Source organism: Sus scrofa, chromosome 10 (assembly GCF_000003025.6).
Source record: "Sus scrofa isolate TJ Tabasco breed Duroc chromosome 10, Sscrofa11.1, whole genome shotgun sequence".
Classification (NCBI taxonomy): Eukaryota; Metazoa; Chordata; class Mammalia; order Artiodactyla; family Suidae; genus Sus; species Sus scrofa.
In genome coordinates, this window is record NC_010452.4 from 59900495 (window position 1) to 59913688 (window position 13194).

A 13194-nucleotide genomic window follows, 5' to 3' on the forward strand; every position below is an offset into this window, starting at 1 on the left:
GTGAGAACAAATCTGACTAGCATCCATGAGGACGAGGTTCATTCCCTGGCCTCGCTCAGTGTGTTAAGGATCTGGTGTTGGGCTGTGAGCTATCGTGTAGGTCGCAGATGAGGCTCGGATCTGGCATTGCTATTGCTGTGTGTAGGCCAGTGGCTACAGCTCCATTTGAACCCCTAGCCTGGGAACCTTCATATGCCGTGGGTGTGGCCCTAAAAAGACGGGAAAAAATATTCACAAGGATATTTAATTTCATGGTAATATTGGTTCTTTCATCCCCCTATACAAAGAGCTTAAAAACAAAAAAAGCAGCCAATACCCCAAGTTGGTTTTTTTTGTTTGTTTGTTTGTTTGCCTCCCTGAGGCATATAGAGTTTCTAGGCCAGGGATCAGATCTGAGCTGAAGTTGTGACCTACACCGAAGCTACTGCATCAGTGTGGGATCCTGTAACCCACTGTGCCCAGCCAAGGATCAAACCTACATCCTGGCATTGTAGAGATGCCGCTGATCCCATTGTGCCATAGTGAAAATGCTCCCAGTTCCTTTTTTTTGTTGTTATTTGAGGCATAGGGAAGATCCTGGGTCAGGGATGTAACCTGTGCCACAGCAGTGAAACTCAACTTTTTACTGATAAAAATTCAAACATGCAAAATGGAATGGAATAATCTACTACCCCTCCCCGTCTACTCTACATCAACAATTACCCTTCCTCCCCCCCGGAGTATTTTAAAGCATCACATTGTTTCACCTGTAAATATATATGTATATATATCTACCTTAGATTAATATTCATTCTATATCAATTTTAAATAAAGATGATAATTGAGTTATTTAATACATATATATAATGAGATATGCTTTCTTAACATATACGCTCACTGCTACCTTGTGTTTTGTGGCTGGAAGACTTCTAGGAGAGATTCACATGTCCATATTCCCAGTTATAGATGCAGTTCTGTTAACACGTTGCGACTTTTAGTGGAAAAAATCATAGAATTATTGGGTAGCTCAGAGAGGGTTGTCTCAGAAAGATGAAAACCTACTTTTTTAGAAATTTATCTTATTTTTTGTTTTTTTAAATTAAAAAAATTTCCCCTTTTTTGGCAACACCCTTGTCATATTCCTGGGCTAGGGATTGAATCCAAGACCCAGCTGTGACAACACCATATCCTTAACCCACCGCACCATAGCACAAGCTCCAGCAGTGTATATTTTAAAGTTAGATATTTTGGTATCTCAGAAACCTCAAAGTCAGATTGTTCCCACTCTCCCACTCCTGCCCAAATTATTTTACTACTTCTACAATTTAAACATGTTTCATCTTTTCAATGGTAGATTAAAAAGGTAGACTCATTTTTAGTTGTTTTTTTTCAGGATGAACCTAGTCTGTTAACCTCTTATTAAAGGGCTTTTATCATATAGTTCTGACTCCTTTACAAGTTTTCTTAATTACTCTTGACTTTTAAGACCTACACCTAGCAAGGTAAAAGGTTTGTTTAGGGGTTCCTGTTGTGGCTCAGAGGGTTAAGAACCTGCCCAGTATCTGTGAGGCTGTGGATTCAGTCCATTTTTGTTTTTTTTGGTTTTTTTTTTTTCTTTTTAGGGCTGAACTGTAGCAAATGGAATTTCCCAGGCTAGGGGTTGAATTAGAGCTGCAGCTGTTGGCCTATACTACAGCCATAGCAATACCAGATCTGAACCTCATCTGTTATCTACACCATAGCTCGTGGCAGTGCTGTATCCTTAGTGTACTGCAAGGCCAGGGATTGAACCTGCATCCTCATGCATACTAATAGTAGTTCGATTCTTAACCCGCTGAGCACAATGGGAGCTCCCAGAATGGGTTTTAATCTAGTTATTCAGAGCCCTCCACTTTTTGTGTTATTAGTAGACAGTGTTGTCATCATCCGAGGTCATTTATCAAATGCCTTTAAAGTAATGAAGGGACCTCTTGCATCTTTTGTTCCTCTTGGATTCTTGTTGCTCATCTGATCACTTTTTCATTGACGTTTACTCTTATGGGATTCATCAGTGATGCTTCAGAATAGACAGGGTATTTTATTTACTTGTTTGTTTTTTTATAGAGAGAAAGAAGAATCCCTCCAGCTTCATCAAGAAGCTTGGGAACGCCATCAGTTAAGGAAGGAACTTCGTAGCAAAAACCAAAATGCTCCAGACAACCGACCAGAGGAAAATTTCTTCAGCCGACTAGACTCAAGTTTGAAGAAAAATACTGCTTTTGTCAAGAAACTAAAAACTATTACGGAACAACAGAGAGACTCCTTGTCCCATGATTTTAATGGCCTGAATTTAAGCAAATACATTGCAGAGGCTGTAGCTTCCATTGTGGAAGCAAAGCTAAAAATATCTGATGTGAATTGTGCTGTGCACTTATGCTCTCTCTTTCACCAGCGCTACGCTGACTTTGCCCCATCACTTCTTCAGGTTTGGAAAAAACATTTTGAAGCAAGGAAAGAAGAGAAAACACCTAACATTACCAAGCTAAGAACTGATTTGCGTTTCATTGCAGAATTGACAATAGTTGGGATTTTCACCGACAAGGAAGGTCTCTCCTTAATCTATGAACAGCTAAAAAATATTATTAATGCTGATCGGGAATCCCATACCCATGTTTCTGTGGTGATTAGTTTTTGTCGACATTGTGGAGATGATATTGCTGGACTTGTACCAAGGAAAGTAAAGAGTGCTGCAGAGAAGTTTAATTTGAGTTTTCCTCCTAGTGAGATAATTAGTCCAGAGAAACAGCAACCTTTCCAGAATCTTTTAAAAGAGTACTTTACGTCTTTGACCAAACACCTGAAAAGGGACCACAGGGAGCTACAGAATACTGAGAGACAAAACAGGTGATTTTCAATTGTTTCTCAGAATTGAGAATTTATTTTGGAGCTCATACTTAAAAAATTTTAAAGTCTTCATGCCACTGAAAGAACTTGTGGAAAAGGGCTCATTGCAGGTGATTTCTTAACATTTCAGGAAAAGTTCACAGTGTAACAGTCTAAGTACTCATGTTTAAATGTGAGTCTTCAATAGATTTTATCTCTGATTTTAAAAGAAATCCGGCAAGTATATGGTGATTTTTACTTTGTGGATCTGTTATCTGCCTGTGATTTAAAAAACTTTTAATGATGAGGGATAAATTTTCTTTTTTCTGTCACTTATCTGCTATTATTTTTCTCTGTGTTTCACTGTTCCCTCTCTTTAACAGTCCTGCTTTCATTGTTTTGTATTTTAGTTTATTGATGTTACTCTTGACACTTGCTCATTCTAAGAAAACAAGTCTTTCATTAGCACTGATCTTTTAGATAAGAAATTTGGAAAATAGTTTACCAAAGTAGCTGTGAGAAATTCTTTATGTACAGCTGTGTAAAGTGCATTTACAGGAGGCTTCTCTGGGGACATCCATTCCAGATTCTAAAGGAGCAATGTGTGTGCCTGTGGTGAAGATGCCTTGATTGTGATAAGATACCATAGACTACTGTGTAGCATCTGTACCTAGACAGTGGCAACGAGCTGGAAGTTGATGCACTTGGTGGTATTAGGTCACCTTCTGTGGAGGGTTGGATTTGGAGGAGGGCTGTACAGAAAGGCGCAGCCTTTGGCTGAGTGCTTTACAGCTATTTAAAGTGTGAATGTGCGAGAGACACTTACGCCTATAAGCTTGTAGTTAGAGGACTGACTCCTTTAAGTAATTACCACTAGAGGGTGATTGACTTAACCAGGTAAGACTGTAGCAGTGTATGCCATGAGCTCATTTTGGTCGATAGCTAGATAGGTAGGTGCAGAGGCAATCTGGCTCAGCCCTGGTAGCTGAAGATCACTCAGGTGAGGATTTAAGATGGCAGTGGTGCTCTTTAATGTTTTTTAAAAGAAATGATCCTTATTACATGTTTCTTAACAGCGATGACTCTCAAACATTGAAGAGACAACTTTGAAATGTATTTCTAGAGTCAGTAATGGATTAAAAAGGAAAGTAGTAGTCCTCTATTGATAGTTCTCACATATTTAAGGTTTCTTAATTATGATTTACATAGTATTTTGTCATTTTTCTACTCTTTTCCCTTTCCCATATATTCTACCTAATATATCATAGCTGATTTTGAAAGTATGCTTTGATTACTTTTTAATTGGTATTTTAAAGGTGTGTGTGTGTGTGTGTGTGTGTGTTTGGCCTCATAGAAGTTAAGAAGGTAGAGAGATTCTGTAATGATTTAATCCGGTCATCCTTCCAATGCAAAATGGAATCCATTACCTGGTGTAAGCTATTCTGCAAACATCTCAAGTTAGTGCTCTGAGCCATTCCACTGTTGAACACATCTGTTAGGAATTCAAGCTGAAATTTAACTCCCCATAAAGTAGTTCCTTTTGTTTTACTTCTTTTTTCTGGTTTAGTTGGAATAAAGCTACTCAAAGTGGGGGTCCATGAACTGTTTACTTGTTCACGGTGAGTTAAGTAGAGAGACTAAGTATTTAGACATTTTGATAGTAATTTTCCATTGCCATGGTATTACTGTATTTTATAGATGTACATTGATTGGGAAAGAAATTATTCCTTTATGGCAGATGGTTTGAGAAGCGTTGGCATGGGACATGTCTCTTCTTTTATACCATGATGTCTCAAATATATGCAGACTGCCAGGATGCTTCCCTTTCATCTTCTCCAGGCTGAATACCTTTGGTTCCCTCAGTTTGCTCCATGGTTTCAAGACACTTCATTAACCTTAGGTCATTTGTTTGGATGCCTTCTTATCTTCCTGTGACCTATAGTTCCATTAGTTGTTTCTTTTTTGTCTTTGTAGGGCTGTACCCAAGGCATATGGAAGTTCCCAGGCTAGGGGTAAAACCAGAGCTGTAGCTGTGGGCCTACACCACAGCCACAGTGACACCAGATCTGAGCTGTGTCTTCCACTACACTGCACCTTGAGGCAATGCCAAATCCTTGAACAGGATAGTGTTGAGAACACAGCTTTGTGGCTTTTTCCTAGAAACTCTTATTCATTAAATACAGAACTGTTAGCCTGTAGTTATTAAAGGAGGTTATTTACTCTGTAAATTAACCTTAGCATAGTGGCAGTCATTTTATCACAGGAGACTGTCCAGTTAGGTGTAGTAATTTGGGGGAGGTGAGAATCTTTGGCATACAGCTAAATAAGTCAGTCGTGCCTTAGGATAGCTTCAATTTGAGCAGCCTTTGTAGTGAAGATTTAAAGGACTGACTGAGCAAAGAAGACACAAGGAATTGGATTAGTGCAGAGTTCTACGTGGCCTGTTAGTCACCTTACTTCTAAGAGGGTACATTCCCGTTAAAATGACCAGTTTCCAAAAGTGTGTCCTTCCCAGTCATTATGTGGTAGGTGTTTTTGAGGTTTTTCTGCATCAGAGGAATAAATCATAGGCAGTTAGTTGTTTTTCCCAGTTAGGTTTCTCTTAGGCAAGATAATGCTAGAAATCAAAGTGCCAAGTTAGTGAATATTTAAGATTCATACATGGTTAAATTACTCTAAGCCTTTATTCAGTATCTTAATGATGGTTTAAAAAATGAAATACTCTGTATTTTCAGTCCAAGGATTATAAATGCTCTTGGTTATTGTAATTAACTTAGGAGATGGCACTGTGCTTAGAGGTTGTGAAGTGTTAGTGTGTACTCATCAAAGTCTCTACTTAGGCAATCCACTTGTGGCGCAGTGGGATAAGAATCTGGATGCTGCTGAGGCTGTGGAGCGGGTTCGATCCCTGGCCCTGAAACTTCCACATGCCTCAGGTTTGGCTGAAAAAAAGTCTATGCTTAAACATTCATTTAACTAATTGAAAAAAATAGAGTAATTGTTTTTTAAACAAGTAAAAAAATTTTTTTTATTCAAGTATAGTTGATCTGTAGTGTGCCAATTTCTAGCAAAGTGACCTAGTCTCACACACACACACACACACACACACACACACACATTTGACCTAGTCTCTCTCTCACACACACACACACACACACACATATACACATTCCCTTTCTTATGTCATCTTCCATCATGGTTTATTCCTCTGGTATTTTCTTAAAAATACTGTAATGTATGAATAAAAACCGTAACTGAATGAGACCTGTTGAGTCTCAGCTGTTCTTTTACTGTTACTTGGGTGGATAGATATCAGATAGCTGAAGGATTTCCACTTGTCAGCCAGCAATACAATTGACCCTAGGGTTGGGTGCATTTTAATAAATTGAATTTATAAGCTTTTTTATTTTAAGTACAGAATCTTATTTTTTAAATGCATTTTGGTTAAGTGATCTGGGAATTAATATTTATACATTTAAAAATATTGCTGGATATTTTTAAATGTGTAAATATTAATTTTACCAATTTAAAGTAGTAGCTTTACTCCTTGCTAAGTTTTGCTTTTTATTACGTTCATTGCTCTTTATACTTGAAATGCCTTGTACTTTGAGATATTCTCATTGAGGTAATATTACTTAGTATTTTGGGGGCATTTAATAAAAATTGGCTTAAGGAGTTCCCGACTTGGTGCAGCGGAAATGAATCCGACTAGGGGCCATGAGGTTGCGGGTTCAATCCCTGGCCTCGATCAGTGAGTTAAGGATCTCACTTGCTATGAGCTGTGGTGTAGGTCGAAGATGAGGCTTGGATCTGGTGTTGCTGTGGCTGTGGTGTAGGCCAGCAGCTGTAGTTCCGATTAGACCTTTAGCCTGGGAACCTCCATGTGCCTCTGGTGCAGTCCTAAAAAGCAAAAAAAAAAATTGGCTTAAGAAATGATTTAACTTTATTAGATATAACTTAATGTTAATTATGTAACAATTCATTTCTTCCGCCATAGTGAAATTATGAATTTAGATATTAGGTCAGAATTCTTGCTTGAATAGTTCTCAAGTGTCTTAATTTTTTTTTTTTTTTCTTCTTAATTGGTGGGAAGGATGGCAAGTTTGTCTTTTCAATACTGGTGAATTATGATCTTCATGATTGTCTGCTCAGTCCAGAAGCAGTACATGATTTGATGTAAAGTTTAGTAAGGGAAAAAAATGTAGGTAGAATGTAGGCTTTTCCCTTGTTATAAAACCAGAGAGTTTTCTTTTATTAATGCAAACTCATGAGGCATTACTTGAACAATGTTGAAACCTAAAAAGACATTAACCTGAAATTAAATAGTGTTGCTTTTACCTTTCATGTTCCTTCCAGGCAAGTTGTACCTTACCTTTACAGGTAGATTGTTTTGTGTTGTAAGTATTTAGACACTGTTAAAATACTGTATCATTATACTTTAGACAACAATTTTATAAGTGCCCTAAAACTGTCTCTTAGATGTTCTCTAATTTCGAGATAATGACTGACATAGCTAGTTAATAAATCTGTGGTCACAGTTATGCTTGACTATGCTCTAGTTGCTTTTCATACAAGATTATATGACATTGATAACTAAGTTCTAAAATGAAACCACGGAAAATACAAGTTCTCATGAGACTATAACAGAGTGTTAAAGGAAATGAGAAATGAAACCTAGTAGGTTTTCATGGTTGTTTTCAGGATTTGGCTATATGTTCTGTTATTTTCTATGTCTTCGTAAGGACAAGGCTAAAATGGATTTTCTGTGTTCTTTCCAAGATTTTTTTCTTTTTTAATTTGGCTAATAGAAGATGAATACATGGTATTGAAGTTTTTGCCTTTTCTACAGTAGGCTCTGACATTTTTTTTCTCTTTTACATTGATGCAGTGAATCAGATGTATGATCTTAATTGATCCTTGTATTACTCTTGAAAGAAACATGCATTTTGAAGGTGCTAGGTCAGATTTAGGGATTAAAGAGCTTGCCCATTGTGATTTGGACAGCAAATGACAGAATCAGGTTCTCTCTTACCTCTTCAAAGTATGCTTTTCATATCTTCCATAGTACTTGTCTTCATCTGCATTTAGTACTTGTTTTTGCTTTTTAGGGCTGCACCTGCAGAATATTGAAGTTCCCAGGCTAGGGATTGAATCAGCTACTGCTGCCGGCCTACGCCACAGCAACACCAGATCTGAGCTGCACCGGCGACCTGCACCATACCTCAGTGCAATGCCGGATCCTTAACCCACTGAGCGAGGCCAGGGGTCGAACCGGCAACCTCATGGCTACTATTTGTGTTCGTTATTGCTGAGCCACAATGGGAACTCCCTTTAGTACTTATTTTTAAAAGTGTCTAATAAACACATTAGTTACTCAGGACTTACAAAGTCAAACCCAAATGAAAGAAGGACCCATAAGAGGACAGAGAACAAGCACCTCTATGTGGGAAGTCTGGCATTTGATGTTTGCATTTGAGAAACATTCTAATTCAGTATAGGGTACCAAGTGAATCATTTTACTTTAATTTCAGAATCAGTATGTAGTCCAGTAGTTATGAGAATGGACTCTGGAGCCAGACTACCTGGGTTTAAGTTTTTATTTTTTTTGTGTTGTTAGTGCTGCACTCATGGCATATGGAGGTTCCCAGGCTAGGGGTCGAATCAGCTACAGCTGCCAGCCTATGCCACAGCCACAGCAACATGGGATCTGAGCCACGTCTTTGATTTATACCACAGCTTACAGCAGCTGAGCAAGGTCAGGGATCGAACCTTTGTCCTCCTGGATGCTAGTCAGGTTCATTAACCACTGAGCCACGATGGGAACTCTGGGGTTTAAGTTTTAGGTGTCATTTACTCATTCTGTAACAAGTTACCTCACATTTCTGTGCTTTGATTTTCTCTTCTGTAGAATGGAATAACAGTACTTTACCTCTGGGGTAAATGTGAACAATGCAGTGAATTCATATGTTTAAAAGCATGTAATAACAGTATTTGACACATTGTAAGTATTCAGTAAATGTTAGTTTGCTGTTAGTAGTATATTGCCTGCTCAATCCTTCAGAAAGTTGTTTTTTTTCCAGTGGCTGCACCTGTGGCATATGGAAATTCCTGGCCAGGGATTGAATTTGAGCCACAGCTGTGGCAGCACCCACTCTGCTGGGCTGGGGATTGAATCCATGCCTCTGCAGTGACCTGAGACATGGTCAGGTTCTTAACTCACTGTGCCACAGTAGGAACTCCCAGAAAGATTTTTGAATAAGAACTTCTCTTTGTGCTTTTTTCATGATTTTGAAAGTTTGTAAGACTTTTTAAACTTTCATAGCTTTATTTTAAAGAAATCATTTTAGAAACAATACAGAACAGTAAACACTGTACAAAATAAAAGAAATAGCAAGAAAGGCAATAACAGTAAAAATGAAAAAATAGAAAAAAGAAAAATATCTCAATACTTGAATTTTTGCGGCATTTATGGCTGTTCTTATTTATAAGATGTAATGCTTGATTCCACAATGAACTGTTGGGGATTTTGTCAGTTTGACAATATTAAATCAATATTAAATACAATATTTAAAACACTTCAGAAATCAAACATGTACTTGATACCTTAGAGGTGCTTCCAGGTAGTGATGTCTCATGTATTGAATGAAGGAGGTCTAACCCCCCACCCCTTGGGCTGCCCTGTTGCACATGGAGTTCCTAGGCCAAGGATCAGATCCAAGCCACAGTTTGGCAGCACCAGCTCCTTAACCCACTGTGCTGGGCCAGGGATGGAACTGTCATCCCAGTGCTCCAGAGACACTGGTGATCCTGTTGTGCAGGAACTCCTCTTATGTTTTATTTCAGTGAATAAGACTTGGAATTAGTTTTGTTTTTATTTTTTACTGTTTGTCTTTAAAATGATACCAGTACCTCCCTAGTGCAGTGATAGCACGAGAGGGAGTGAACTTGTTTATAAAATTATATATTTAACGTGATACTCAGTTATCTCAGTTATGAGAGGGATGGCAAACTATGGTCTGTGGGTCAGATTAGGCCCATCACTTATTTTTGTATAGCCGGTGAGCTAAGAATGGTCTTTACCTTTTTAAATGGTTGAGGAGAATCAAAAGAGGGATATTTTGTGAAATATAAAATTATACAAAGTTCAAATTTTGGTGTCCATAAATAAAGTTATATTGGAACATAGTCACACTCATTTGTTTACATACTGTCTGGCTGCTTTTGTGCTATATGGACAAAGTTGAGTAATTGCAACAAAGACCATATGGTCTGCAAAGCTTAAAATATTTATTATCTGGCCCTTTGCAGAAGAAGTTTGCAGACCTCTAATTTATGACAATCTCAAAAGAATGTCTTCAACTTTCTGTAATAGAGGTGCTTCTGAAGAGATTGTAATTAAAATAATATCTGGTGAATCTTATCTTCATCTTGGTTTTGCTTAGTGATATATTCCTATGGAATTCACATAAGAAATTTTGGTGAGATTTACACTGATGTGCAGAAAAGGTACTCTGGGTCAAATGTGCTGTGTATGTTTCATTTGCTCTTACAGGTCTTCTAAAAATTTAACCAAACTGGAAATTTTTCCTGTGGACCTCATAAATTTATATAAAAAACCCTGACATTATAGTACACTTATTAAAAATTGTTTTCATTTAAATTTCTTTAGAACCTCTGAATGATTCTAAGGACTTTGAATGTTCAGGCACCTATGATGGGTTCTTTCTCTGCTTGAAGTCTGTAGTCTTAACTGTATTCTGTGGGTTTAGTCAGATGTTTAGGAAATGTGTATTTAAAAATGGTCAAGGAAACTGTATGACTGTATAAATTTTGTGTATAACAGAACTCTTCGAATGCTATTTCATTGGTATCCTGTATTGTTTTCTCTGTAGTATAAGATTTGTGTAGTATAAGATTTGATTAGAAAACCAACCAAAAGCTAAGCTTTTTTCCCCCCACTTTTTTAACATGATTTGCTTCTGAATAAACTCTTAAGTTTTTTTGATAGCAATTTCTAATAATTACAGAATATTTTAGAGTAGCCTGCTTTTGAGTATTAATTATTAAAATCATTTAATTTTAATGTTTTTTTTTTAACTTCAAAAGTGACATAACTTTTTTTTTTTTTTCCTTTTTAGGTCTGCACCCTCGGCATATGGAAGTTCCGAGGCTAGGGGTCTCATTGGAGCTACAGCTGCCACACACACCACGGCCACAGCAATGCTGGATCTGAGCCTCGTCTGCGACCTACAGCATAGCTTATGGCAACACCAGATCCATAACCCACTGAGCAAGGCCAGGGATTGAACCTGCAACCTCATGGTTCCTAGTTGGATTCGTTTCTGCTGCGCCACTGTCCAAAAATGACATAACTTCTAATTAAAAGTTCTAACAAGCTCAAAGTAATGGCAGTCATTCTTTTCATGACTTAAATGTTTTTAAATGCTTAAATTTTTGTTTTAATTTTAAAAATTTATTCATAAAACTTATTGAAATTTTGTTTTTGCCTGTAAATTTAGTCTGAAATAAATATTTGGAGAGAAAAAGAAACTACTCTTTAATGACAGTGCTTTTTGAGGAATACGTTTTAGCTTGGATAATGGTTAAACTATCTTGGGCATTTTACTAATATGTTTGTAGAATGATATTGTGTAATGTATAATTACAAGAAAATGAGTGAAATTTTCTTACTTTAGATCCTAATAGGCCAGATTTGGGGAAAAAAAGATTTGGATTTAATGAATAGTAATGTGTTGATTTATCTTGTGCTTGTAAATGGGAACTGATATTTATAAAATAGAACATGATGAAATTTAAAATGGTGTAGCATTTAAATGAAGGTTTATGTGAATAGGAGTGGGCTAAGATTGGAAAGCTTGGAAATTGCTCCAGATAAGCAGGGATAAATAAGTTTAGTCATGGATTTTCTGCTTCTTTTTTATAACTTTTAAGAAGATAACACCAAAAAAACCTTGAACTAATTTTCTTCATTGTTCACAAAAAAAACCCAAAACAAGGAACAAAAATGCTTAATGGCTGGAGTTCCCATTGTGGAGCAGTGGTTAATGAATCCGACTAGGAACCATGAGGTTGCGGGTTCAATCCCTAGCCTTGCTCAGTGGGTTAAGGATCCGGCATTGTTGTGAGCTGTGGTGTATGTGGCAGACTCTGCTCAGATCCCACGTTGCTGTGGCTCTGGTGTAGGCCAGAGTCTACAGCTCCAGTTAGACCCTAGCCTGGGAACCTCCATATGCTGAGGGAAGTGGCCCTACAAAAGGCAAAAAGACAAAAAAAAAACAAAAAAAAAACAAAAAAAACAAACTTAATGGCTGAATTTATAATTTATGATTGACTTTTTGAAATCCGTATTGAATTTGCATTAATAATGGTTTAAAAATTCCAGATGTTTACTACATAAATATTTAGTTATAGAAAAATTGGGTCCACCTGTAGACATTTTAGTCATCTATACTAATAGAGTAAAATTTTTACTTGATTCTGTACAGTTTGAAAATTAAAAAAAAACATTTCATTAGTTTTACATTTCTAATTATGGATGGCTTATTAGTGAACTGTTTGCAGAATAGAAGAAAACCTGTGTCCTCTGCTCCTCCGGTGGCCTGGCTTTGTTTGAGTGGATTGCTCAGTTAATATTTGTTAAATAGATAAATAACAAGTACTTGCACAGTAGAGTGAGAATTGACTGCAGGGAAGATGTAGGCTGTTTCATGATCTCAAATCATATTCATAAGTTTAAAGGTATTGATTTTGTAACCTGTTGTTTTTGAAAATTAATTTGTATGTCTGAGGGGAATATGGCTGTGACAAAATACTAAAAATTATTTAGTGGCATATTATTGAATTTTATATTTCTGCAGACATAATTGTTCTTTTTAAAATTTATTTCTTTTTCGTTTATCTGCAGGCATAATTGTTAATCGCTCTTCATATTTTCTAAAGAACCAATGTTAAAATTTAATTGTATAAAAATTTTTAGTTGTTTAGGTGAATCTGATAACATAAGTTTTAATTTTCAGATATATCTTGGAAATGTTAAGTATTAATAAGTTGTTGAAGGTTGTTAATAAGATTGTGTGATAAAATCAAATTTCATGGAACATTCCCAGTGTAATAATACATTATCTCATCTGCTTTGGTAAGATTATCAGATTATTTCATTTGTTTATAGGCGTATTCTCCATTCTAAAGGGGAGCTAAGTGAAGATAGACATAAACAATATGAGGAATTTGCTATGTCTTATCAGAAGCTGCTGGCAAATTCTCAATCCTTAGCAGACCTTTTGGATGAAAATATGCCAGATCTTCCTCAAGACAAACCAACACCGGAAGGTA

The 13194-nt window shown here is 36.8% G+C and overlaps 1 protein-coding gene across 1 annotated transcript in view; it reads left to right on the forward strand.

The window, feature by feature from the left end:
- The window catches only part of UPF2 (UPF2 regulator of nonsense transcripts homolog (yeast)), a 100298-nt gene that overhangs the window by 7389 nt on the left and 79715 nt on the right, over window positions 1-13194 (forward strand). Inside the window, 2 exon segments of the mRNA XM_021064994.1 lie at window positions 2083-2862; window positions 13031-13191. Coding sequence (XP_020920653.1) covers window positions 2083-2862; window positions 13031-13191 — 941 coding nt within the window.